Genomic DNA, 27,933 nt, shown 5'->3' with positions numbered 1-27,933 from the left:
TCCGCGGCGTATGCTGGGATTTATATACCGGCGTTTCATTTCCTAACCAATGTGTCAATCATCATTTGAATCAGTCACGATTGTCTTAAGTTATTCGGAGGTAAAGGGGGCGGATCCTTTTTACCATTTACAGGCTCGCATAGGCTAAAGGGACAAAACAAAGCCTGCAATTGGCCGAAAAAGATGAATGCGAATCACACCTTGGGTTGCACTACGGCATAGAGAAAACATTTTTTACTATTCTGTATTTGTAAATATTTTACTCTCCTGGATTTACTACACTCATGGTTGTCATTATTGAACGTGATGGCTGCAAGAGAACTTAGGTGAGCTACGCGGCTTTATATTTTCCCGGTATCTTGTTTTAGAACGATTTTGATGTTTTTGTGATGAGTCTATTTTAAAACTCAATTCAATTCCAAGTGTTTATTGTCATATGCACAGTAAAGTTGCGAGCGAAAAAGAAAATAGAAACTAAGGAATGGTTGGCATTTCTTGAATCCCAAGACTTTAACCTTCCGAATGATATTTGAAACGATGCATTTGAGTGACATCGCACGGACACCGCATCCGCACGTGTCTACGACACGTATTTGCTTCTTTGCAAGCTTTGGGAATGTTAAGGGGGTAATAAGTTGGACTGAACTATCTGACTGTTTTGTCCACGTTCCCATTGTAGCGCCTTATAATCCGGTGCGCCTTATGTATGGAAAATATAGGACCAAAAACTATTTTTTCTGGGGTGCGCCCTATAACCCGGTGCGCCTTATAGTGCGGAAAATACGGTACTTCTGCTCTCTAGATCCTCTTCAACATCCGCTCCTCATCCATCCTCTCCATGTGTCCAAACCACCCTAGTACTCTCTTATCCACACGCTTGCTCAGTTCCACTACTACTCCAGTTCTATCTCTCACAATTTCATTTCAGTTCTCAATCTAGTTTTTCTATTTTTTTCAGTTTTTATTTTGATAAAATGTTATATACTCTATCATTTACTATCATTCAGTCATGGAAAAGGATTCCACCCGAAAAATGTGGCTCTCTGTTACCGTGACAATCCTAGCTCCTAATCTCACTTTATGATGTCTCATCTCATCTCATCTCATCAGCCGTACCGCTTATCCTCATTAGGGTCGCGGGGGGGCTGGAGCCCATCCCAGCCATCTCCGGGCAGTGGGCAGGGGACACCCTGAACTGGTTGCCAGCCAATCGCAGGGCACACAGGGACAGACAACGCATTCGCTCACACCTAGGGACAATTTGGACCGACCAATTCACCTGAAATGCATGTTTTTGGAACGTGGGAGGAAACCGGAGTGCCCGGAGGAAACCCACGCAAGCACGGGGAGAACATACAAACTCCGCACAGGAAGTCTGGAGCTGGATGTCTCACAAGCTATGTTTTGAACATGAAAAGAACATCCTAAATAGAAGCAAACAGAATAAGTTTGATAAAATGAGTTTGCTGGTATCTGCTTGGCACTGTACCTCTACACTCAGATTAGTCAGATACAGTGTTAGATCAGGTTTTGTCCCATGGTCCAGGCCTTTACCACTGGCAGGAGGCCCTGGAGATGACCCTGGTTACACTGAGAAACAGTTTTCCAGCCCATTGACTGGTGAACGCCCCCAGATTCCTGCTAAACAGCTGGACATAGTGCTTGGTGAGACGTATGTTTGGGCTTCCATTCCCCAGATAATTGGAACAAGATGGAGAGATGAATGATGGATGGACAATAACATTGCAAGGATTACTAACAATGTGTGCTGCTGAATTCTATCTTTGAAACTTCGCCTGTTCAAATAGTGGAAGCGGGAATGATAATCGCCGTTTGATTGAATAATGATCCTTGTTAGTAGGGAGACTGATAGTTTATGCGGTGCAATTATTTGTAAACCAAAACCATGAGAACAACAACTTGTTCATAGGAAATTAACAAGCATGTATACTGGAACATAAAGGAGAAAGAATATTTCCTGGAAATAACACCTTCACTTTGGTTAGAGCTATTGTAAACGATGTTCAAGCTAAGGATATTGATTTCCTGGCCGATTTCCACCAATTAAAATAATCGAATACATATCATTTCTCATCTTACCTTACTCATATGTGATTCTTTTGAGTCAGACTGTGTTTGTTTCTATTTTTTTGGGTTTTGTCCCAATATTTCACCTATAATTTTTGATTACACATAAAAATTGGTAGCAAACAGTTGTAAGGACTTGAGCAGGTTGTCACGGTTGGCCATTGCCCTCACTTGGCCCCGCCTGTTGCCTGATTGGCTTCCCTTCTATTTAAACTCAGTGCTCCCATTCACTCCTTGTTAATCCATCAACGAACCTCTGCACTTGCAAGACTTGTGTTTTGACTCTGTCCGGTATCCTGCTCATGTATCCAGTATCCGGTATCGACCCCGTCTGTCTTGTCCTGTCCAGTATCTTGCTCCAGTGTCCGGTATCGACCTCAGCTGTCTCGTCCTGTCCGGTATCTTGCTCCCGTCTCTCTCCAGTATCCGGTATCAAGCCCGTCTTTCTCCTCCTGTCTAGAATCGGGCTCCAGTTTCCAGTATCCGATATCGATATCGTCTGTCTCCTCCTGCCTGGTATCTTGCTCCAGTATCCGATATCGACCCCGTCTGTCTCATCCTGTCCGGTATATTCCTCCAGTCTCCTGTATCCGATATCGATCTCCTCTGTCTCCTCCTGCCTGGTATCTTGCTCCAGTCTCCAGTATCCGATATCGACCCCGCCTGTCTCGTCCTGACCGGTATCTTGCTCCCTTCTCCAGTATCCAATATCGAACCTGTCCGTCTCATCCTTTCTGGTATCTTGCTCCAGTCTCCAGTATCCGATATCGATCTCCTCTGTCTCCTCCTGCCTGGTATCTTGCTCCAGTCTCCAGTATCCGATATCGACCCCGCCTGTCTCGTCCTGACCGGTATCTTGCTCCCGTCTCCAGTATTCAATATCGATCCTGTCCGTCTCATCCTTTCTGGTATCTTGCTCCAGTCTCCAGTATCCAATATCGATCACGTCTGTCTCCTCCTGCCCAGTATCTTGCTCCAGTCTCCAGTATCCGATATTGATCACACCTGTCTCATCCTGCCCGGTATCTTGCTCCAGTCTCCAGTATCCGATATTGATCCCGCCTGTCTCGTCCTGCTTGGTATCTTGCACCCGTCTCCAGTATCCGGTATCGATCCTGTCTGTCTCCTCTTGCCTGGCATCTAGCTCCAGTCTCCAGTATCCGATATCGATCATTCCTGTCTCATCCTGTCCAGTATCTTACACCAATCTCCAGTATCTGGTATCGACCCTGTCTGTCTCAACCTGTCCAGTATCTTGCACCAGTCTCCAGTATCCTGGATCAACCTCGTCTGTCTCCTCCTGTTCGGTATCTTGCTCCAGCCTCTAGTATCCAGGATCCATCCCGTCAGTCTCTTCCTGTCCGTTATCTTGGTCCAGTATCCAATATCGATCCCGCCTGACTCAACCTGTCCGGTATCTTGCCCCAGTCTCCAGTATCCGGTATCGACCCCGCCTGTCTCTTCCTGCCCGGTATCTTGCTCCAGTCTCCAGAATTCGATATCGAACACGCCTGTCTCATCCTGCCCGGTATCTTACACCAGTCTCAAGTATCCGGTATCGACCCTGTCGGTCTCATCCTGTCCAGTATCTTGCTCCAGCCTTCAGTATCCGGTATCAATCCCGCCTGTCTCCTCCTGCCCGGCATCTTGCTCCAGTATCCAATATCGATCCCGCCTGTCTCAACCTGTCCGGTATCTTTCTCCAGTATCTGGTATTGACCCCGTCTGTCTCTTCCTGCCCGGTATCTTGCTCCAGTCTCCAGTATCCGATATCGATCCTGCCTGTCTCACACTGTCCAGTATCTTCCACCAGTATCCGGTATCAAGCCCTTCTGTCTCCTCCTGTCTGGTATCTTGCTCCAGTCTCCAGTATCCGATATCGATCCCGCCTGTCTCGTCATGTCAAGTATCTTGCACCATTCTCCAGTATCAACCTCGTCTGTCTCATCCTGTTCGGTATCTTGCTCCAGCCTCCAGTATCCAGGATCAATCCCGTCGGTCTCTTCCTGTCCTGTATCTGGCTCCAGTATCCGATATCGATCCCGCCTGTCTCATCCTGTCCGGTATCTTGCCCCAGTCTCCAGTATCCGGTATCGACCCTGTTTGTCTCTTCCTGTCCGGTATCTTGCTCCAGTCTCCAGTATCCAATATTGATCTCGTCTATCTCCTCCTAACCAGTATCTTGCTCCAGTCTCCAGTATCCGATATCGGTCCAGTTTGTCTCCTCCTGTCCAGTATCTTGCACCATTCTCCAGTATCCAGTATCGACCTCGTCTGTCTCATCCTGTTCGGTATCTTGCTCAAGCCTCCAGTATCTGGTATCGATCCCGTCGGTCTCTTCCGGTCCGGTATCTGGCTCCAGTATCCGATATCGATCCCACCTGTCTCATCCTGTCCGGTAACTTGCTCCAGTCTTCTGTATCCGGTATCGATCCCTTTTGTCTCATCTTGTCTGGTATCTTGCCCTAGTATCCTGTATCGACCCCGTCTTTTCTGTCCGGCCTCGATCTCATCTGCCTCTAACTCCTCTGTCTCACTTCTTCGCCGCATCCCTGGCGTTTGTGTTCACGCGCATGACTTCCCCATTCCCGTAAAATTAAGCTCGTGTGAAAACGTTACGCGTCTGGGTCCTCTGTCTGTGTGGATTCTCACACAGGGTTTGATGTGTTGAGAGTGGAATCCATGATAACAATGATTTGGCAAAATTAGAAACGATTGAGGCAGCACGGCGGCGCAGTGGTTAGCGCATGTGCGGCACAGTTCAAGTCTTGGGAACCTCCTGCGTGGGTTCAAATCCAGCTCCAGACTTCCTGTGCGGAGTTTGTATGTTCTCCCCGTGCTTGCGTGGGTTTCCTCCGGGCACTCCGGTTTCCTCCCACATTCCAAAAACATGCATTTCAGATGAATTGGCCGGTCCAAATTGTCCCTAGGTGTGAATGAGCGAGTGAATTGTCTGTCCCCGTGTGCCCTGCGATTGGCTGGCAACCAGTTCAGGGTGTCCCCTGCCCACTGCCCAATGATTGCTGGGATGGGCTCAAGCACCCCCGCGACCCAACTGAGGATAAGCGGTGTAGCTGATGATGAGAAACGATTGATCACACATGCTAACAAGCTAAATTAGATATGGTAAAGGAATCAAGAACACAGAGGAAGATTAAAGTGTTGGAGTTGGAAAGAGTAACACGCGCTCGATTTGATACAGCAGAAGTAGAGCAAAGTAAGCGCCAGCATACTTTGAATCAGACCCAATTTGGAAATCAGTGGCCATAAACGGCGCCGGCTGCTTGGATTTAGTCTTGCAATTTACTACTTCTGCACCTGTACTTGGGTCAACACATAAAAGCTACAAAGAGTTTACTGTGATTTATTATACTTATTATGAGCCCTGCAACAAGTCCAGGGAGCCAAAAAACCTCAGCTGAGTTTGGCTCCATCCCACTCGGACGCCACACACAGAAGAACCACACCTTGCATGGAGTTATGCAAAGGAAGGTGTCAGTGGGCAGGGTTGGGTAGGGTTACTTTAACTGGATTACTTCCAATTACTTTTGGATTACTCCAATACCAAATATGCTAATAAAAGACAAAAGAAACTAAATATTAATAAAATGACTCACAACACGTGGTAAGCTTTCTCTCCTGGCTTTGATCCCTTTGATCTCCGGCAAAACTAACATAAAATGCGACCAGGGTTGGGTAGGGTTACTTTAACTGGATTACTTTCAATTACTTTTGGATGACTCCAATACCAAATATGCTAAGAAGACAAAAGAAACTAAATATGAATAAAATGATGACTCACAACACGTGGTAAGCTTTCTCTCCTGGCTTTGATCCCTTTGATCTCCGGCAAAACTAACATAAAATGCGACCAGGGTTGGGTAGGGTTACTTTAACTGGATTACTTTCAATTACTTTTGGATGACTCCAATACCAAATATGCTAATAAAAGACAAAAGAAACTAAATATTAATAAAATGACTCACAACACGTGGTAAGCTCTCTCTCCTGGCTTTGATCTCTTTGATCTCCGGCAAAACTAACATAAAATGCGACCAGGGTTGGGTAGGGTTACTTTAACTGGATTACTTTCAATTACTTTTGGATGACTCCAATACCAAATATGCTAAGAAGACAAAAGAAACTAAATATGAATAAAATGATGACTCACAACACGTGGTAAGCTTTCTCTCCTGGCTTTGATCCCTTTGATCTCCGGCAAAACTAACATAAAATGCGACCAGGGTTGGGTAGGGTTACTTTAACTGGATTACTTTCAATTACTTTTGGATGACTCCAATACCAAATATGCTAATAAAAGACAAAAGAAACTAAATATTAATAAAATGACTCACAACACGTGGTAAGCTCTCTCTCCTGGCTTTGATCTCTTTGATCTCCGGCAAAACTAACATAAAATGCGACCAGGGTTGGGTAGGGTTACTTTAACTGGATTACTTTCAATTACTTTTGGATGACTCCAATACCCAATATGCTAATAAAAGACAAAATAAATTAAATATGAATAAAATGATGACTCACAACACGTGGTAAGCTTTCTCTCCTGGCTTTGATCTCTTTGATATCTGGCAAAACAAACATAAAATGCGACAGAAACAAAATAAAAATAAATCCAAACGGCTTGCTAACATCATTTTTGCCGTTCCATGTATTCCGTTACTCCCCTAAACTGCACAAAATTGAGTCATTTTATTCATATTTAGTTTCTTTTGCCTTTATTAGCATATTTGGTATTGGAGTAATCCAAAAGTAATGGAAAGTAATCCAGTTAAAATAACCCTACCCAACCCTAAAAACAAACCGAATGTGTCTGAATCTGTAACTTCACATCTGAGCCTAAATATATGTTCTTCTCTCCAGAACTGTAAAAAGGGGAGAAAGGTACGAGTACATGATCCAAGTGGAGGTTGATGGTCTTCACAGCGATTACTCCCCCTCCCTTTTTTACACTCATGGGGAGCCCTACTGTGGAGATGGTGTCCTTCAAGGGTAAGGATATGCAGATCTTCATGAAAATGATCAAAATAGAAGAGAGAGGGAGAGAGCGTGAGAAGAAAATGAGCTATAAAGAGAAATAGTGAGAGGGGGAAAGAAAGAGGGAGAAAGAATGATGTCAAAGAGAAATAGAAAGAGAGAAAAAGAGAAGGAGATAAACAGGAAGGAGAGAAAAGAGAAAAAGAGATAGGGAGAAGGAGAACGCAAGAGAGAGAGAGATAAAGATCAAAAAGAGAGATAAAAGGAAAAAAGGAAGAGAGAGCAAAAGAAGGTAAAAAGACACAGAGAGAAAGAGACAAAAAGGAACAAAGAAAGAGAAAAAAAAAGAGAGAGAGAGAGAGAGATAAAGATCAAAAAGAGAGATAAAAGGAAAAAAGGAAGAGAGAGCAAAAGAAGGTAAAAAGACACAGAGAGAAAGAGACAAAGAGGAACAAAGAAAGATAAAGAGAGAGAGAGAGAGAGAGAGATAAAGATCAAAAAGAGAGATAAAAGGAAAAAAGAAAGAGAGAGCAAAAGAAGTTAAAAAGACACAGAGAGAAAGAGACAAAGAGGAACAAGGAACGAGAAAAAAAAAAGAGAGAGAGAGAGAGAGAGAGAGAGAGAGAGAGATAAAGATCAAAATGAGAGATAAAAGGAAAAAAGGAAGAGAGAGCAAAAGAAGTTAAAAAGACACAGAGAGAAAGAGACAAAGAGGAACAAAGAAAGAGAAAGAGAGAGAGAGAGAGAGATAAAGATCAAAAAGAGAGATAAAAGGAAAAAAGGAAGAGAGAGCAAAAGAAGGTAAAAAGACACAGAGAGAAAGAGACAAAGAGAAAGAAAGAGAGAGAGAGAGATTGAGATAAAGATCAAAAAGAGAGATAAAAGGAAAAAAGAAAGAGAGAGCAAAAGAAGTTAAAAAGACACAGAGAGAAAGAGACAAAGAGGAACAAAGAAAGAGAAAAGAGAGAGAGAGAGAGAGAGAGAGAGAGATAAAGATCAAAAAGAGAGATAAAAGGAAAAAAGAAAGAGAGAGCAAAATAAGTTAAAAAGACACAGAGAGAAAGAGTTAAAGAGGAACAAAGAAAGAGAAAAGAGAGAGAGAGAGAGAGAGAGAGAGAGATAAAGATCAAAAAGAGAGATAAAAGGAAAAAAGAAAGAGAGAGCAAAATAAGTTAAAAAGACACAGAGAGAAAGAGTTAAAGAGGAACAAAGAAAGAGAAAAGAGAGAGAGAGAGAGAGAGAGAGAGATAAAGATCAAAAAGAGAGATAAAAGGAAAAAAGGAAGAGAGAGCAAAAGAAGGTAAAAAGACACAAAGACAAAGAGGAACAAAGAAAGAGAAAAAAGAGAGAGAGAAAGAGAGAAAGAGAGTGAAAGAAATTCAAGTACAGCATTTTCTATATATAACCTGCAGCTCATTTTTCTCTTGCGCTTCTCTGAGTGTTGTACTGAAAAACGACTGTCCTGGATTGTAGGGCAGAAGGATGCGATGATGGGAATCTGTTGGACAGCGATGGATGTTCCAAGGACTGTCACACCGAGAAAGGTTTCAAATGCATTGGTGAGTTTTAAGTCGAGTAGCATTTTTGTTACTTTCTATCCATCTATTATCCTCAATAGGGCCGCGGGGGTGCTGGAGCCCATCCCAGTTGTCATCGGGCAGTGGGCAGGGGACACCCTGAACTGGTTGCTAGCCAGTCGCAGTGTTACTTTTTAATTTAGTCAAAGTCGTGCATCATGGGGGTAGCACGGCAGCATAGTTCTGAGGTCATGAGATCGAAGCTCCTGTGTGGAGTTTGCATGTTCTCCCCGTGCTTGCGCGTTTCCTCCCACATTCCATAAACATGCATGTCAGATTGATTAGCCGGTCCAAATTGTCCCTAAGTGTGAATGATCTGTCCCTATGTGCCCTGCAACTGGCTGGCTACCGCAGCCGCCCTGTGTGGAGTTTGCATGTTCTCCCCTTGCCTGCGTGGGTTTCCTCCAGGCACTCTGGTTCCCTCCTGTGAATGAGCGAGTTAGTTGTTGGTCTCTGTGTGCCCTGCGACTGGCTGGCCAGCAATTCAGGGTGTACCCTGCCTACTGCCAGAAGACAGCTGGAATGGGCTCCAGCACCCCCGCGACCCTACTGAGGATAAGCGGTGCAGATAATGGATGGATGGATGGATAGTGCATCATGGTTGGAGTTGATATATCTGGACACAAATTGAGATAAGCCGAAAGGCAAAACTTTTTGGCTTAGAAAAAACAAAAAAACAAAAACATTGTTGCAGAATATTAAGGATTGATCGTCAGAATATATAACAGAACAGCACTTTAAAAATAAGTTTATTATAAATCTACTTATAACCTTCATTGCATGTATATGACATCGCTGTTTTCAGTCTGCCATCAGTATGTACCTGTATTTACTCATCTTCATTAATGCAATGTTTGCGTTGCGTCGTCTTCTACAAGCCACGTGAACTCTTCCACCATGCTTTTTAATGTATGTTTACGTTTTGGAGCGTCATCAATTTTGTTCGCTTCTTTTGAATTTTTCCTCTGGTTCTGAGGTTTTGGCTTGATTCCTTAACCACTTATCTATTTTTCTTGTGTTCTCTGTGCGTCTACTTTGGAAAATGATATGCAAATGCACAACCTTATAACGCTCGGGAAAGCACGGAGTTCTTCGATGCAGGCTTCTGATTGGCTGCCGAGTATGCAAATGGCCAAACGAACCGAAATTTTGAAATTTTCAAACCGAACAAGGATTTCGAAATCGGAATAAACGTTTGATTCGAAAAAAAAAACAAAAAACGAAATATTTTTATTTATCATTATTATTTTTTTCCATGAAAAAAGTTGTCGGCCACCAGAGATGTTTTGTAAGTTGTACGCCCGACGTAAAAGATGCATGCCCCTGCTGGACGCATCAAAAGATGCATCAGACACTGCTGGACTGATATGTTTTTTTTACTCTTATGCTGGTTGATCAGACATCTGCATTATTTGCCTTTCAAGGTCTTGAACAGGGTTGGGTTGTGTTACTTTAACTGGATTACTTTCAATTACTTTTGGATGACTCCAATACCAAATATGCTAATAAAAGACAAAATAAAATAAATATGAATAAAATGATGACTCACAACACGTGGTAAGCTTTCTCTCCTGGCTTTGATTTCTTTGATCTCCGGCAAAACTAACATAAAATGCGACCAGGGTTGGGTAGAATAGAATAGAATAGAATATACCTTTATTGTCATTGCTACAAATGGGCTAACATATTGTGACAACGAAATTGGGCATGACACTCCAGTTTTACACATTCATAGTGAGGTATGAGCAAGAAGATAAAGGAACAGAGAAGATAATGTTATAAGACAAGGGGGATAAGGCTATAGTTATAATTTACATGGTATTTACACAAGAAATGTCAGCATGTGGGATGTTACATACAGGGTTGTTGTGATAACGTTGGTATCGTAACGGTTGTGCAATATTGCATTTGGTGCAAAGTCATCATAGTGCAAAAATAGTCAGCATATGCATTGGTGCAAACATAGACATCATAGTGCAGAAACAGGAAATGGTCAGACATTGTGCATTGTTACTTTAACTGGATTACATCCATTACTTTGGATGACTCCAATACCAAAATATGCTAATAATAGACAAAAGAAACTCAATATGAATAAAATGATGACTCACAACACGTGGTAAGCTTTCTCTCCTGGCTTTGATCTCCGGCAAAACAAACATAAAATGCGACAGAAACCAAATGAAAAATCCAAACAGCTTGCCAACATCATTTTTGCCGTTCCACGTATTCCGTTACTCCCCAAGCCTGCACAAAATTTCGTCATTTTATTCCTATTTAGTTTCTTTTGTCTTTTATTAGCATATGTCGTATTGGTGTAATCCCAAAGTAATTGAAAGTAATCAAGTTAAAGTAACCCTACCCAACCCTGTTCCTAGCATTGTCCTTCATTTTTTCATGTTTTTTTCCACTTTTATCTTTTTTTTGTTCTTTTGTTTATTTTTTCATAATTTTTGACTTCTTTTTTTTTGCTCTTTTGCTTCTCTTCTTATCTTTTTTTCCTTTTGTTCTTTAATTTTTTTCTTCAGTTTTCTTTTTTTTTTACTATTTTTTTCGTTTTTCCTGTTATTCTTTTTACTGGGGTTTTTCTTCATTTTCTTAGTTTTCTTTTCCCTGTTTCTGACTTTGCTTACTTTGTCTTTTCTCTCTTTTCTAAGTCTTTTTGAGCATAAAATTTACATAATAATGGTAATTACTCAATTAAAGCAACAAAAGACATCTGAAGTGTAGTTTGGGAGCTAAAAAAATGGCTCTTCTCTTTTCAGTGAGCCGAGCCTCAAAAGCCAGTTCTTTAAAAATAACCAGAATAAAATGATGACTCACAACACGTGGTAAGCTTTCTCTCCTGGCTTTGATCTCTTTGATCTCCGGACAGAAACAAAATGAAAATAAACCAAACAGCTTGCCAACATCGTTTTTGCCGTTCCATGGATTCCGTTACTCCCCAAGCCTGCACAAAATTAAGTCATTTTATTCCTATTTAGTTTCTTTTGTCTTTTATTAGCATATTTGGTATCGGAGTAATCCAAAAGTAATTGAAAGTAACCCAGTTAAAGTAACCCTACCCAACTCTGGATACCATAGATACTGAAGATACCATAGATAGATACCATATATACCATAGATAGATAGGTAGATACATACCATAGATCAGACCTGGGCAACTCCGGTCCTGGAGGGCCATACGTCCTGCCAGATTTTGAAGTTTGCTCTTCTTTAACTCAGGTGATACAAATTATAACCTCGTTAGCAAGCTAGCAAGTGCTCGTTAACGATACTGGTGATTGGAATCACCTGTATTGGATCAGAGAAACCTCAAAAATCATGCAGAACATATGGCCCTCCAGGACCGGAGTGCCCAGGTCTGCCATAGATAGATAGATAGATAGATACTATATATACCATAGATACCATAGATAGTGAAGGGTTTTATACATTTGACTATAAAGGATTTTATACGATTGAATAAAAAATTACATTTAATGCAAAAGATATTCACTGCTGGGCTGTGGTGCGAGGTCAAATGTTGTTTACAGGAACGGCTTAAACGGGACGTACGGCTGATAAGATAATCAGCACATCTAGACGCTGTTGACGCAGAAAGGCCCTGATGACGTAGAAACGCTCTGTGTTGTTTTGAGTACCCCAGACATTGGGTCGCTCTTCTACGAGGTGGTGAAGGCCAGGGGGCTTCCTCGGCGTGCCCATGGGAGGAGTCGGCACGCCATTATGCGGGGAGAAGATGGCCAAAAAGAGAAAGCTAAAGGACTTGAGAAAAAGGCTTCCCAGAGACTCCAACGTCGCTAATTCGTCCGTTTTCGATGGAGTACACTTAGTTAAATTGTCAATGAAATTAAATCTCGGTAGAAATGTCGGCTTCGGGAAAGCTTACCATGTATTGTGAGTCATCATTTTATTCATATTTAGTTTCTTTTGTCTTTTATTAGCATATTTGGTATTGGAGTCATCCAAAAGTCATTGAAAGTAATCCAGTTAAAGTAACCCTACCCAACCCTGGTCTTGAAATATTGTGACCTACTGTCCATTTGTCACAAAGCCTGACTTTATAGAGTTGATTCGGGTACCATTAACTGTGGCCAAAATTCAATGATGGACAGATCTGAATAAAATGTCCTGCCATATATATAAATCTAGATATTTATCCTCGAATAAATCTTCCATTTTATGCTGTGTTTCCAATAGGTGAACCCAGCCAATGCTACGTTTTTGACGGGGACGGGGTGTGCGAAGAGTTTGAACGGGTTTCAAGTGTCCAGGACTGTGGTTATTTTACACCTTTGGGTTACACGGACCAGTGGGCCTCCACTGCTACAGCTTCTCATCAGGATCCTGACCATTGTCCTGCCCACGCCGCCACCGGGGAACCATCTTTTAAGAACGTAATGGCATGTTAATCATTTGGTGGTTTGAGTTAGTTGGTAACAGAAGATCTAGCCAGCGCACAAAAATGAGGGCTCAAAATTACGAATTAAGAAGCGACTTAGGTCAAAGTTACAGTGCATGAAGGTAGAAATACACGGGTTCCCCCGACGTTGTGTCCTAAATGCGGTATTTTGAAGTCGAGTCGAAGTAGAATGAAGTTGAGTAAAGTTAGTAGAGTTTGCCGAGAACCGGCTTCTTCGGCTCGGCTCACTAAAAAGAACCGGCTCTTTCGGGTCCCAAACGGCTCTTCGGGTTGTTTTTGCTTCTTTCGTCCCAACATGACCAAATATTATGTAAAATGATGCGCAAAATGATTTAAAGGAAGCGGGGGAATAGAACAAAAAAGAAAAAAAATATCAAAATGAAAAAGTAGTGAAAAGCTGAGAAAAAAAGAAACAAAAAGAAGAGAAAAAATAAGAAAACATTTAGAAAAAAAGCCAGAAAAAAAAGAAAAGAAAGAAATGTAGGAAAAAAGTAAACAGGGCACAAAAAGAAAAAAGTAACAGCTCGGAAAAAATAAACACCATGAGATTTTTTTTAAAGGAATTTAAAAAAAAGTAGAAAAAAAACACGGAAAAAAGAAGAAAAAGTTTGTGTTGCATTCAAATAATTTCCAATTATACCGAGTCAATCTTGTTGCCAACATTGTACTTCCACTAAAAAATGTGATTACAGTTCTGTATCTTGCAACCGACTCAATAAGCCCCCCAAAAATGATAATATTATGCGACAAAATATATCAGGAAATAAAAAGAAATGGATATCTTGTGAAAGAATTGTAAAAACAAACGATGTTTGTAGGCCGTACAACCTTTGCAATAGTACATGAGTCAATTCATTCAAAAGAGAAAAATCATTTTGCATTGCCGGAAACTCAGCAAAATGTCAAGTTTCGGACATTTTTGATAATTAATGATCTTGCCACACTTGGGATTGCCGTTCCTCACTGTTGTTTCAAGCGTTGCTCGCCGACTTTGTGTGAACGCTCAGACCCGTAAGGAAAATCACAGGGAACATTGGTTGGTAACTTCTCTTAGGGCCTTTTGTGGGGTATTAAGTACCATTTTAATAGACGCCAGATGCTTCTACAACGAATCTACTTGCAACATAACCAGTGAGATTATGAAAGGACAGACTAAAACACACAAAATCCTTGTAACTGCGGTGTACCCGTCCCACCAAGGATCCACATCCATGTTCCCTCTAAGCCAGTGGTGTCCAAACTTTTAAGAAAGCGGGCCAGATTTGGGAAACTGAAATTGTGTGAGAACCGATCAAATTTTCTCAACCATTTTGTTGACACAATCCTCATTAAATTCACCCTCCAAGAAAGGTTTGCCGTGTCAGTGTGTTGCCCTCGTAGCTAGGGTTGGGTAGGGTTACTTTAACTTGATTACTTTCAATTCCTTTTGGATTACTCCAATACCAAAAATGACAATAAAAGACAAAAGAAACTAAATATGAATAAAATGACTCAATTTTGTGCAGGCTTGGGGAGTAACGGAATACATGGAACGGCAAAAATGATGTTGGCAAGCTGTTTGGATTTATTTTTATTTTGTTTCTGTCGCATTTAATGTTAGTTTTGCCGGAGATCAAAGAGATCAAAGCCAGGAGAGAAAGCTTACCACGTGTTGTGAGTCGTTATTTTATTCATATTTAGTTTATTTTGTCTTTTATTAGCATATTTGGTATTGGAGTCATCCAAAAGTCATTGAGTTAAAGTAACCCTACCCAACCCTGCATATGATTGCTAGTACAACAACAAGTACTTGCATCGGATCGATACTATTGTCCTGGGATGGATACTTCGCTCCTCCACCAATCACTTCCTGGTGTAATTTGTATGTCAAAGTAGTCTGCTACCGTGGCACTGCCACTCATTTACATAAACACGAGGAAGGAAAAAAAATCACCCCGCAGAGAGCAATGAGCTCTCAACAAAAATGTAAACATGTTACTGTTCCCGAACAAAAATCTGTAAATCAGTTGTCACAATGGCAAAGAAGCCATCGAGTGACAATTGACCAGGGTTGGGTAGGGTTACTTTAACTTGATTACTTTCAATTACTTTCGGATGACTCCAATACCAAAAATGCCAATAAAAGACAAAAGAAACTAAATATGAATAAAATGACTCAATTTTGTGCAGGCTTGGGGAGTAACGGAATACATGGAACGGCAAAAATGATGTTGGCAAGCTGTTTGGATTTATTTCCATTTGGTTTCTGTGGCATATTATGTTCGTTTTGCCGGAGATCAAAGAGATCAAAGCCAGTAGAGAAAGCTTACCACGTGTTGTGAGTTGTCATTTTATTCATATTTAGTTTCTTTTGTCTTTTATTAGCATATTTGCTATTGGAGTAATGCAAAAGTAATTGAAAGTAATCAAGTTAAAGTAACCCTACCCAACCCTGCTCGTAGCTCGCCTTTGTAGAATTTTCATTTGACTCGCGGTGTTCGTTTTTCTTATAGATTCCCACCAAAAGGGGTGCCAACAAAATCAGTCTAGGTATAATTTCCTTTATTGGATCCATCAACACCATTTAGTCATTCAAGTAGTCAGGTATGTTATAAACCGACAATACACATAATTTACTTACATTTTAAGCACCAAATATACAATGAATATACCTTTAATGACAATAAAGGTATATTCTATTCGATTCTATTCTATGAACAGGGTTGGGTAGGGTTGCTTTAACTAGATTACTTTCAATTACTTTTGGATTACTCCAATACCAAATATGCTAATAAAAGACAAAAGAAACTAAATATGAATAAAATTATGACTCACGACACGTGGTAAGCTTTCTCTCCTGGCTTTGATCTCTTTGATCTCCGGCAAAACGAACATCAAATGCGACAGAAACAAAATGAAAATAAATCCAAACAGCTTGCCAACATCATTTTTGCCTTTCCATGGATTCCGTTACTCCCCAAGCCTGCACAAAATGTAGTCATTTTATTCATATTTAGTTTCTTTTGTCTTTTATTAGCATATTTGGTATTGGAGTAATTCAACAGTAACTGAAAGTAATCCAGTTAAAGTAACCCTACCCAACCCTGCCAACAATACACATAATTTACTTACATTTTAAGTACCAAATATACTATGAAGCAGTTAAATTATATATATTTTAGAGCAACATTCACTATCTTAACTCCACAAACGTTTGAACAGAACAACTACAATACCCATAAATCACTGCACTGCAGAGGTTTAGTCATGGGACCTTGCCGAGTCTATGTATTTGAAAAACGCAAAACTGAACGAAACCGGCGATCACAAAGACAGCTATGTTAAACAGCTTAAAGTAACAAAAACCAAAGCGTGTTGACAGAAATAAAATGAAGGAGGACTTACTGGTGACGTTTCGCTTTTCTTAACTTACACTAACGTTTTAAGTCCTCTTGACCCGAGCTCCAAACCACAATAACGTGTGCGCTCCGGTTTTAAATTCCTGAAGCAGTTGTTTTGCATTTCACTAAAGAAAAACAACAACTCCAATTTCCACTTGTCCAGGAAGCGGCGGCCCTCACACTCAGCTTTCCTTTTTTATATGTGGGGACGGTGGCCAAAGGGGTACTGCCACTCTGGTGAAATTATGATCTTTTCTTTGTGAAATTGCATTTTTAATGTGGCCGACATTACTGGCAGGCCACATATTATTAATTTTATGACAGAGGCAGTGGGCCAGTAAATATTTGATCACGGGCCGTATCTGGCCCGCGGGCCGGACTTTGGACATGCCTGCTCTAAGCTGCTTGTGTGCGCAATTGCCCAGAAAATCTAGCCAGCTCACAAAAATCAGGGCTCGAAATTGCTAATTAAGAAGCGAATAAACTCAAAGTTAGAGTGCACGAAGGTAAAAATACACGGGTTCCACTGAGGCTGTGTTCTAAATGCGTTACTTTGAAGTCAATGTCGAAGTAGAACTAAGTTGAGAAAAGTCAGTAGAGTTTTTCCAGAACCGACTTCTTCGGCTCGGTTCACTAAAAAGAACAGGCTCTTTCTGGTCCTAAACGGCTCTTCAGGTTGTTTTTGCTTCTTTCATCCCTATATGACCAAATATTATGTAAAATTTTGCACAAAATGACTTAAAGGAAGGGGGAATAGAACAAAAATAGAATGAAAAAGTAGCTAAAAGCTGAAAAAAAAGAAACATAAGGAGAAAAAAGAAGGAAAATTTCAGAAAAAAAGCCAGAAAAAAAGAAAAGAAACGAAGAAAAAAAAGGTAATACAGAACAAAAAGAAAAAAGTAACAGCTAGGAAAAAATAAACACAGTGAGATTTTTTTAAGGAATTAAAAAAAATAGAAAAAAAACAGGAAAAAAGAAGAAAATGTTTGTGTTGCATTCCAATAATTTCCAATTATACCAAGTCAATCTTGTTGCCAACATTGTACTTCCACTAAAAATGTGATTAAATACAGTTGTGTATCGTGCAACAGACTAAATAACCCCTAGAAAATGCTAGTATCATGCGACAATAGATACCAGGAAAAAAAAGAAATCTTGTGAAAGAATTGTTGTAAAAACAAATGACGTTTGTAGGCCGTACAACCTTTGCAGTAATTTCCTGAGGGGTGTCTTGGGCAAGTACAGCCTGGTGTCAAGTATTCCTCTCCAGGCCTACACATGTTTCCACCCGGGTTCTTTCCCGTGTAAGGCGAATAAGCTAACCACTGCACTAGCAATGTTCACAACACATGTTCCTGACCAACGGCAGATCCATCGTCCAAAAAATGAGTGAATTTGAGCTGCGGATCGCCACCAACAGCTTCGTCCGAAATTGGAGTATTTTTGTCATCACGGAGTCTTGGCTTCCCCGACGCCGCAGTCCAACTAGCAGGACGCACGCTTTTCCGGCACGAACGAGACGGAGACTCCGGTAAAAACAGGGGTGGGGGACTATGCGATGCAATAACAGCCGAATCATTGACACACACCGCTCACCCGATATAGAGTTTCTAGCAGTATCGTGTAGACCAGGGGTGTCAAACTCATTTTAACTCGGGGGCCACACGATAGAACAAAAATTCTGTCGGGGGCCAGACTAGTAGATTAAAGACAAAGAAAAAGAGATAAAGAAATAAGAGAAAGAGGGAGGGAAAAGGAGAGAGGGTGGGAAAAAGAAAGAAAAAGAGAGAGAGGGAGACAGCGTGAGAAACAAAAGATAAAAAGGCGTGAGAGAGGGGGAAAACAGAGAGGAAGAAAGAAATCCAAAGAGAAATAGAAATACAGAAGAAGAGAAAAGAGAAAAGAAAGCATGAAGGGTATAAAGAGAGAAAGAGAAAAGAGGATAAGGAAAAAATGAAGTTAGAGCAAAAGAGGTTAAAAGACACAGAGAGTGAAAGAGACAGAGACAGAGAGTGGGAGAAAAGGTGTGGAAGAGAGAGAGAGACAGAGAGAGATAAATGAATACAAGTACGGTGTCTTTGAGAGAGACACCTGGCTTTGGCAACATCAAGTTGTCATATTTCAACCTGCAGCTTATTTTTCTCTTGCGCTTTTTGAGTGTTGTCTCGCGGGCCGGATTCAATCCCTTAGCGGGCCTGATTTGGCCCGCGGGCCGCCTGTTTGACACCTATGGTGTAGACCCTTCTATCTACCGAGAGAGCTAACTGTGGTCATTGTGGTTGCTGTTTACGTTCCACCGGATGTTAATGTTAGCGTAGCGCTAACTCTCCTGCCCGCTGCTATCAATAAACAGCAGCTTGCACACCCCGACGGAGCTTTTATCGTCGCCGGCGACTTTAATCGGGCATGCTTAAGGACTGTACTTCCCAAATCCGTTCAATACGTGGACTGAGCAAAACACTGGACCGTGTGTACAGTAAGATCAAAGATTTACCGTAAATTCCGGACTATAGAGCGCACCTGATTATAAGCCGCACCCACCACATTTTAAGAGGAACACCGATTTTGTACATACACAAGCCGCACCTGTATATAAGCCGCATGCGCCCACATTTAAACATGTAACACAAAATTAACCCAAACCCAACTTCAAGTCCCGCGATTGAAACTAAATGTCCTTCATTAAAGTCCACAGTCTAAAAATCATAGCCGGAAAAATGATACCGGTACTTAAGGTTTGATGCAGACCTGCAGAGTCCGGGTACTGTTGAAAGTAATCCAAGGAAAAGTGTATATTTCCAAAGGTACGGGTGGGAAAAATATATCAGATGAACACATTTACTCACGCAACTCCTTTTTCTTTAACCAACTTTTTACCCCCTCTTCTTTCCTTGTCTGTCCCTCACCTTTAGCGGTCCCCACTTAAACTCGGCACCCCGCGTTTGCTCCGCCCCTCATTTTTCGTTCATCCGTGCAAAACATAATAAGTGTCTAAAATAAATACAAATAAATACATTACAAAAATATACAGTTGCAAATACATATTATAGACAGACGGTACACCGAGAGAGTTTTCAAAGCTTTAATAATAATAATATAGCTTTGACAAGGCAGTTAATGGTAGCAACACTCGAGCGCCGCTAGCGGCCTTTAGAAAAATTACATAAATTGGCCGCATCACTGAATAAGCCGCAGGGTTGAAAGTTAGGGGAAAAAAGTAGCGACTTATAGTCCGGAATTTACGGTAGTTGGATCCGGCCATCTCTGTCTGTCCCTCACCCCCTCATACACCCCCGCTCCGGAGGTAAACAAAGCCTATGCAACAAGAACAGTACAAACATCTTCTTTGTTCCTTTATCTCTTTGTTTTCTTTATCCTCACTGTAAAATGTGGACCTGGAGTGCCACGTCCAATTTTGTTGTCACAATATATTCAACCCATGTTGTGACAATGACAATAAAGGTATATTCTATTCTATTCTATTCTACTACACTACTTCGGCTTCTGCTAGATTAAAACTGGGATGGGCTGGGATACTTGGGTTACAAAACGAACATCTAAAACCTGTCGTATACTTTTTATGTCTTCTGTAAAGCTCTGTAGGTACCAATATGTGGACGTGAGCGAAAAAGTGCCAACTGATGCATGGTTCCCCTGCACAGCGCATTCGGATGAAAGTAATGACCTCGAACATCCATTTTGGCTGAAGGTAAGCCCATGACTGAAAAACAGACCTTGTAACCAATCGCACATTCTCAGCGCACGAGGAAATCTAGCCAGCGCACAAAAATCAGGGCTCAAAATTACTAATTAAGAAGCGACTTAAGTCAAAGTTACAGTGCATGATGGTAAAAATACACGGGTTCCGCTGACATTGTGTCCTAAATGCGGTACTTTGAAGTCGAGTCGAAGTAGAACGAAGTTGAGTAAAGTTAGTAGAGTTTTTTCGAGAACCGGCTTCTTCGGCTCGGCTCACTAAAAGGAACCGGCTCTTTCGGGTCCTAAACGGCTCTTCAGGTTGTTTTTGCTTCTTTAATCCCAACATGACCAAATATTATGTAAAATTATGCACAAAATGACTTAAAGGAAGGGGGGAATAGAACAAAAAAGAAAAAAATACCAAAATGAAAAAGTAGTTAAGAGCTGAGAAAAAAAGAAAGAAAAGAAATAAATGTAGGAAAAAAGTAAACAAAGAACAAAAAGAAAAAAGTAACAGCTCGGAAAAAATAAACACAATGAGATTTTTTAAAAGAAATTATAAAAAAAAGTAGAAAAAAAACACGGAAAAAAGAAGAAAAAGTTTTTGTTGCATTCAAATAATTTCCAATTATATCAAGTGAATCTTGTCGCCAACGTTGTACTTCCACTAAAAATGTGATTAAGTACAGTTCTGTATCTCACAACCAACTAAATAAGCCCCCAAAAATGTTAATATTATGCGACAAAATATATCAGGAAATCAAAAGAAATGGATATCTTGTGAAAGAATTGTAAGAACAAACGACGTTTGTAGGCCGTACAACCTTTGCAAAAGTACATGAGTCAATTCATTCAAAAGAGAAAAATCATTTTGCATTGCCGGAAACTCAGCAAAATGTAACTTGATGTCAAGTTTTGGACATGTTTGATCATTAATTATCTTGCCACACTTGGGATTATGGTTGCTCACTGTTGTTTCAAGCGTTGCTCGCCGACTTTGTGTGAACGCTCAGACCCGTAAGGAAAATTACAGGGAACATTGGTTGTAACTCTTATTGTAGATGACCACAATCTGCCTTCAATCATATAGAGTATATGTTCCTTTTTATTTTTCCCCCTTACGAAATAGCCAGGGTTGGGTAGGGTTACTTTAACTGGATTACTTTCAATTACTTTTGGATTATTCTAATACCAAATATGCTAATTAAAGACAAAAGAAACTAAATATGAATCAAATGATGACTCACAACACGTGGTAAGCTTTCTCTCCTGGCTTTGATCTCTTTGATCTCCGGCAAAACTAACATAAAACTGGACCAGGGTTGGGTAGGGTTACTTTAACTGGATTACTTTCAATGACTTTTGGATTACTCCAATACCAAATATGCTAATAAAAGACAAAAGAAACTAAATATGAATACAATTATGACTCACAACACATGGTAAACCTTCTCTCCTGGCTTTGATCTCTTTGATCTCCGGCAAAACAAACATAAAATGCGACAGAAACAAAATGAAAATAAATCCAAACAGCTTTTTGCCCTTCCATGTATTCCGTTACTCCCCAAGCCTGCACAAAATTTAATCATTTTATTCATATTTAGTTTATTTTGTCTTTTATCAGAATATTTGGTATTGGAGTCATCCAAAAGTAACTAAAAGTAATCCAGTTAAAGTATACCCAACCCTGTTTGCAGATAGACTTAATGCAACATTATTATTTTTTACAATCACAGCAGACTTTTATTTTAACACTTGAGTTAAAAGCGATGATGTCAAGAACCAGAACAGGATTAGGACCCAAACGCGTGACGTTACTCACACAAGCCTTTTATTTTACGGGAAATGGGGAGTCATAAACCAATTTCACAAGTCAAGTCCCTCACAGACCACCATTACAAAATCCCCTAAAAAGATCGCTCTATTATAGAAACTGTTAAAAATGAGGTAGAGAAATATGCAACAATTAAATGTTGTCATGTATCAGAACAGGATCAGGACCCAAACGCATGACGTTTCTCACACGAGCCTTTTATTTTACGGGAAATGGGGAGTCATGCACGTTAGGCAGCAGTCTGGTGTGAAATGATAGGAAGCCAGAGGCCGACGAGATCGATACCAATTGCCTGAGTAGATACCGGACAGATGGGGTCGATACCGGACAGGACAGGAGAGACAGGATAGATAATGAATCAGGATATCAAAAATAAACAGGAGAAACTAGACAGGAACGAAAACTGGAGAAAATAATAAACAGGACAAAAATAGGACGGGACAGACATTTCTATCCATCTATCTATCTACCTTGGTCATATCCCTCAAGAGGGGTGACTGACAGCAAGACAAACACATACATACGGGACAGACATGATCGATAATAAAACAGGATATAGAAATAGGACAAACAAGACGGAAACAAAACCTGGAGAAAATAATAAACAGGAAAAAAATTGACGGGAACGAAACTGGAAAACAATACTAAACAGGACAAAAATAAACGGTAACAATAACGGTAATACAGGGAACAGGACCAAAGTCAAAACCCACGTCTTGCGGGGCAGAGATTCGTTGACGGACTGACAAAGGAAGAGAGAGCGCACTGAGCTTAAATAGACTGAAAGCCGATCAGTCAACAGGCTGCAGCTGGCGCCACACGGGCGGGGCCAATCGGGCGCCATGGCAACCGTGACAGATTAATTATAGCATTCAAAGTATTTTTTTTGACGATTACTTCTTTGTGAAAGAAATTTTTACTTGCACAGGTAGGATTCGCCCATTCCGGCGTGGCAGCTTCTGTCATGATCTATCTGGCTTCAGATGGCTCGTGGAGCGGAGACCACTGTCAGAGAACTGCTACAATTCTGCTTTCGGATACTACTGGAAAGAATCATTCATTAGGTAAAAACAAGAAAATAAAATACCATATTTATTTATGTATAGTGCACATTTTTTTTGTACCCTAAAAAGAACTCAAAATTTTGGTGCATGTTGTACACAAGGTCTTACTGGAGTACATTACCATTTTTGAGCAATGATTACACATTTTAACCAACATTGATGCAAAGGGATTCAAACCCTGATCGTGGTATTGAGAAGGCAGACTTTTACCCACTAGAAAACTAGGGTTATAGATGACATGAGAAAAGGCCCTAAATTTGATCTCATCATCGCACTATTTTTATTCACCGTCATGATTACTGATGTGACTCAGCTGTGCGGGTTATGATTGGCTCCCGTCACTATTCGAACCCAGTCCTGTCACTCTCCTGTTGTCAGTCCGTCTGCGAACCACTATTGATGCAAGGCAAGCCTTTTTCGAACCTGACTCCCACCTATTCCGTTTTTTGCTCCCGTCTGTCTCCGGCTACGACCCGTTTTGATCCTTACCACGTCTGCTCTCCCGTCCCCTCTCACGACCCGTTTTTGATCCCGACCACGTCTGCTCTCCCGTCCCGGCTTACGACCCGTTTCTAAAAAAATGAAATGAAATGATCTGCATTTCTATAGCGCTTTTCAAGTCAATGAAGACTTCCCAAAGCGCTTTAAAATGTGCTTCACATTTCCCAATAGCAGCCGTGCAGCCATGTAAGGCGCTAACCTGTTTATTGGGGGTATTAGGGGTTCAGTGTCTTACCCAAGGACACTTCGACATGTAACACAGACGAGCCGGGATTCGAACTGGGATCCCTTGATCCCAAGACGAGCGCTCTACCTCCTGAGCCACTGCCGCCCCAAAAAAACCCCGACTACATTTTTGCTCTCCTGTCCCGGCTATCGACCTGTTTTTCCGTCCTTGACACCGCCATCACTCGCTACGGGAGATCCCCTTCCGTTTTCGGATCACACTCCGAGTACGAAAGCAACTTGCTTCCCACGCCTTGGGTCCTGTTTCCGTTGTGGTCCTGACAATTCACAGTACCATGTTGTTGAATGCGCGGGGCCATGAAACATTCATTGACGACGTAAACTATCAACAGATTACCAAAATAAAATTTTAAGATATAGTTGAGTGTCATCTGCGTAGCAATGGAAACTCATATTATACTTGCGAATAATATCACCTGGAAGCATGTAAATGCTGAAAAGAAGGGGTCCGAGTACTGAACCCTGTGGAACACCACAGGTAACACTGAAGGGTTCTGATGTCATTTCAATTCCTTTTGTGAAAGCTGCATATAGTATGTCACAAAAATGGAACCTAACGACCAGTTTCCATCAAAGGCTCTCATAACCTCTCATGCCATCGGAACCCATTGGTGGTCAACGTGACCCACGATCTCTCTCAACCTTTCTTCCTGACCTCCTCGGTCATCCTCCTCTTCTCCTCCACATCTTTGGCAATCGGCGGCATCGCCCTGAGGACTTCCTGCCACTTCAGCACCTTCGCCGTGACTGGGTGCGCATCAGAGGGTGGGCTCTCCCACATCTACCTATTTACAACACATTTCATCAAAATAATAACTTTTTTACAGTACAGTGGTAACTCTACATACCATGGGCTAAACTAGCTCGTTTTTGGGGGTACTCAAGCAAATTCAACCCAAGCACCCCCAAAAATTATAGCATCTTTAAAACTCTCTTTCCCTTAAAAACCACATCTAAAAAAAAACTAAATAAAGTAAGTCAAAAAGGTAAAACAAAACAAAAATGTGAAAAACGCATTTATATAGCGCTTTTCAAGTCAAGACTTCCCAAAGCGCTTTACAATGTACTCGACATTTCCCAATAGCGGCCTTGCAGCCATGTAAGGCGCTAACCTGCTTATTGGGGGTATTAGGGGTTCAGTGTCTTACCCAAGGACACTTCGACATGTAACACGGACGAGCCGGGATTCGAACTGGGATCCCTTGATCCCAAGACGAGCGCTCTACCTCCTGAGCTACTGCCGCCCCTTTGAAATGGTTCAGTTCAATTGATTCCTAGCGGTGAACAGTACAGAGTCGTGAGCGCTCTCAAGTGGTAGCCTCTGGGACTGCTTTTTTTTGTAGAGAGTAAGGGTTTTGTTTTAAAAAAAAACTAGTGTATGCTGTTGGGAATTTATCTATCAAAATGTACCGTTTACCTAATAGTTCCAATTATTTATCTGACTCCATCAACCAAACACGACCTAAGTTCATCCAATAATTATGCGCACTCGTTTCTTGAGAGAAAAATGACCAGGAAGGCCGGCATTTTCACCCGGGGTTCATAATTCCTAACAGCAAATCTAAGTGTAAACAGGAGACGGCCCCCATCCCAGTAGTCTGGGATTATTTATACATTTCACCAAACAAAGCAAAGTCATCCCACTATTCCCCCATTGGCTATGTTCTCCCCGCATGATGGTGTGCTGGCTCCTCCCATGGGCATGCCAAGGTACAGCACAGGCCTCCTGTTATCCGAAATGTCCCAGACAAAACATCTTCCACACAGCCTGCCCTGACCTTGTACATTGAACTAAAGCACAGCCAGTGAATATCTTTATTGCATTAAACTGAATATATGTAACTTGTAGTCAATCGTATAAAATCCTTTATAGTCAAATGTATAAAATCCTTCAATGCACATTCTCGTGTATAGAGCTGCCTGTGTAAAGAGTTACCACTGTAATGCTCTAGGTTTGAGTATGGAGGCTGTAGCAGTGTGGATTCTAAGCTACTGTGTTTTTTGCGCATTTCTGCCTCGTTCCTGTTTAGCTGTTTAAGACAGACGTGTCAAATGGACAGTTGCAGCCCCCCTCAGATAGACCATGGCTCGGTCAGGTAATATTACCCTTGGTCATAAATTAAAATAGTAAAACCAGAGTCGAATAGAAATGTGTCTTTGCAGGTGTGTGGGAGGCGGCCAGTCTTCTCATTGCAATGTTCAGTGTCACTTTGGTTTCAGCGTCACTGTCCTAAACGGAAAGGAAATTCCACCACACAAGGTACAAAAAATAAAGTTTTCTGTTTTAAAAGTTTTCATGCTGTCTTTATACTGTAAACCGTGCACTTAAACTACAGATACAATAGATGGACTGGTTACGGCCATACCTGTCCCTCGGACGGACTGAGGAGATCATTTCTTCCTCATGCCATGAGGCTCCTTAACTCCACCCGGGGGAGTAAAAGCCCACATTAAACCCAATGCCCACATGCGCATGTTACCCTATTAACATGCGCCAAATGACCTATTTACGTGGTATTCCAAGGCGCTCTCACATTTATATACTAACTCTGCCTAGTGTCCCGAAACATGGGCGTTCCTAGGGTGGAGACTGTGACAGCGGTCTGTCGCTGAAGCTGCTTTTCTATTTGGAGATGATGCTGTGTAGTGGATGTAATGAATTGACCGCAGCTTGTTCAGAGCCTGTAACCTGAGTTGCCAACCCTACCGCCAACAATGAACCTACTATGTTTTAGTGTACATGTACTCATGTTGTCTCGACAGAATTTATAAAAAAAAAAGTTACAAGTAGAAGCTTTTTGAGCCGGACTACACATTAGTGAATAATCAAAATGTATTCCATCCAACCATCCATCCATTATCTGCACCGCTTATCCTCAGTAGGGTCGCGGGGGTGCCGGAGCCCATCCCAGCTATCATCGGACAGTGGGAAAAGAATACCCTGAACTGGTTGCCAGCCAGTCGCAGGGCACACAGAGAGACAATTCACTCGCTCATTCACACCTACGGACAATTTCCATCCATAATTTGCACCGCTTATCCTCAGTAGGGTCATGGGGGTGCTGGAGCCCATCCCAGCTATCTTCAGGGAGTGGGCAGGGGACAACCTGAACTGGTTGACAGCCAGTCACATGGCACACAGGGACGGACAATTTGTTTGCTCATTCACACTAGGGACAATTTGGATCGGCCAATTAACTTGACATACATGTTTTGGGAATGTGGGAGGAAACCGGAGTGTTCGGAGGAAACCCACGCAAGCAGGGGGAGAACATGCAAACTCCACACAGCAAGGTTCGATCTCATGACCTCAGATCTGTGCTGCACATGCGCTAACTACTGCGCTGCCGTGGTGCCCTAGGGGTAATTTGGACCGGCCAATTAACCTGACATGCATGTTTTTCGAATGTGGGAGGAAACCGGAGTGCCTGTAGGAAACCCACTCAGGCATGGGGAGAACATGCAAACTCCACATGGGGAGGCTGTGATAGCTGGACTTGAACCCTTTAACCTCTGCGATCTAGCCACCCAGCCGCCGTGCTGCCTCAAAATGTACTGTCATCGCTAAAACCTACCTGCAACAAAACTATCCCTTGTGCTTCTTTCAGAGACAGACAGACATGGAGTGCTTTCATGGTCTATGGAATCGTGCAGTCAGTTGTCAGCCCGTCGACTGTGGCCTGCCCGATCAATCTCACGTCTACCACGCCATCTTCAGTTGTCCCTGGGGAACCACTTATGGAAAACAATGCTCCTTTACTTGTGGATCGCCAGCTATACTTCAAGGTATCTGATCGTGTGTTTTACTGTCAGTTTCAGGATAATTTTGGGTTTTAGATAGATAGATAGATAGATAGATATTTTATTCATCCCCGTAGGAAAATTCATACTTTCAGCAGTATCCTTGTGTTGATTATTAACAGATTAACAGGATGGCCTCGGGGTGCTGTGTTGTAGTTTAGCAACAGCGGAGTGGATGGCGTTACACGCTAGGCCAAAAGTTCGACGTCCCTGCAGCAGATGGAAATCTTTGTGCCCAGGGTTACACCACCTCGTGTTCACGTAGATAGCCAGTCCGCCTCCTCTCCGCTTCCCGCAGGCTTTCGTGTCTCTGTCTGCCCTA

General features: G+C 41.7%; 1 protein-coding gene across 1 annotated transcript in view; it reads left to right on the top strand.

Annotated features, from left to right (window-relative positions):
• Positions 1–27,933, top strand: part of pappa2 (pappalysin 2) — a 129,285-nt gene that overhangs the window by 62,706 nt on the left and 38,646 nt on the right. The window contains exons 12-20 of the mRNA XM_088320360.1: positions 6,970–7,098; positions 8,557–8,642; positions 12,864–13,060; positions 20,062–20,175; positions 22,928–23,063; positions 24,387–24,561; positions 25,841–25,906; positions 25,974–26,070; positions 27,419–27,596. Coding sequence (XP_088176486.1) covers positions 6,970–7,098; positions 8,557–8,642; positions 12,864–13,060; positions 20,062–20,175; positions 22,928–23,063; positions 24,387–24,561; positions 25,841–25,906; positions 25,974–26,070; positions 27,419–27,596 — 1,178 coding nt within the window. The remainder of the gene's footprint in view (positions 1–6,969; positions 7,099–8,556; positions 8,643–12,863; positions 13,061–20,061; positions 20,176–22,927; positions 23,064–24,386; positions 24,562–25,840; positions 25,907–25,973; positions 26,071–27,418; positions 27,597–27,933) is intronic.

This window comes from Urocampus carinirostris, chromosome 1 (assembly GCF_059441175.1).
Source record: "Urocampus carinirostris isolate Australia breed hairy pipefish chromosome 1, RoL_Ucar_1.0, whole genome shotgun sequence".
Lineage (NCBI taxonomy): Eukaryota > Metazoa > Chordata > Actinopteri > Syngnathiformes > Syngnathidae > Urocampus > Urocampus carinirostris.
The sequence above is the reverse complement of the archived record's forward strand: the minus strand, read 5'-3'. Positions and strand labels throughout refer to the sequence as shown.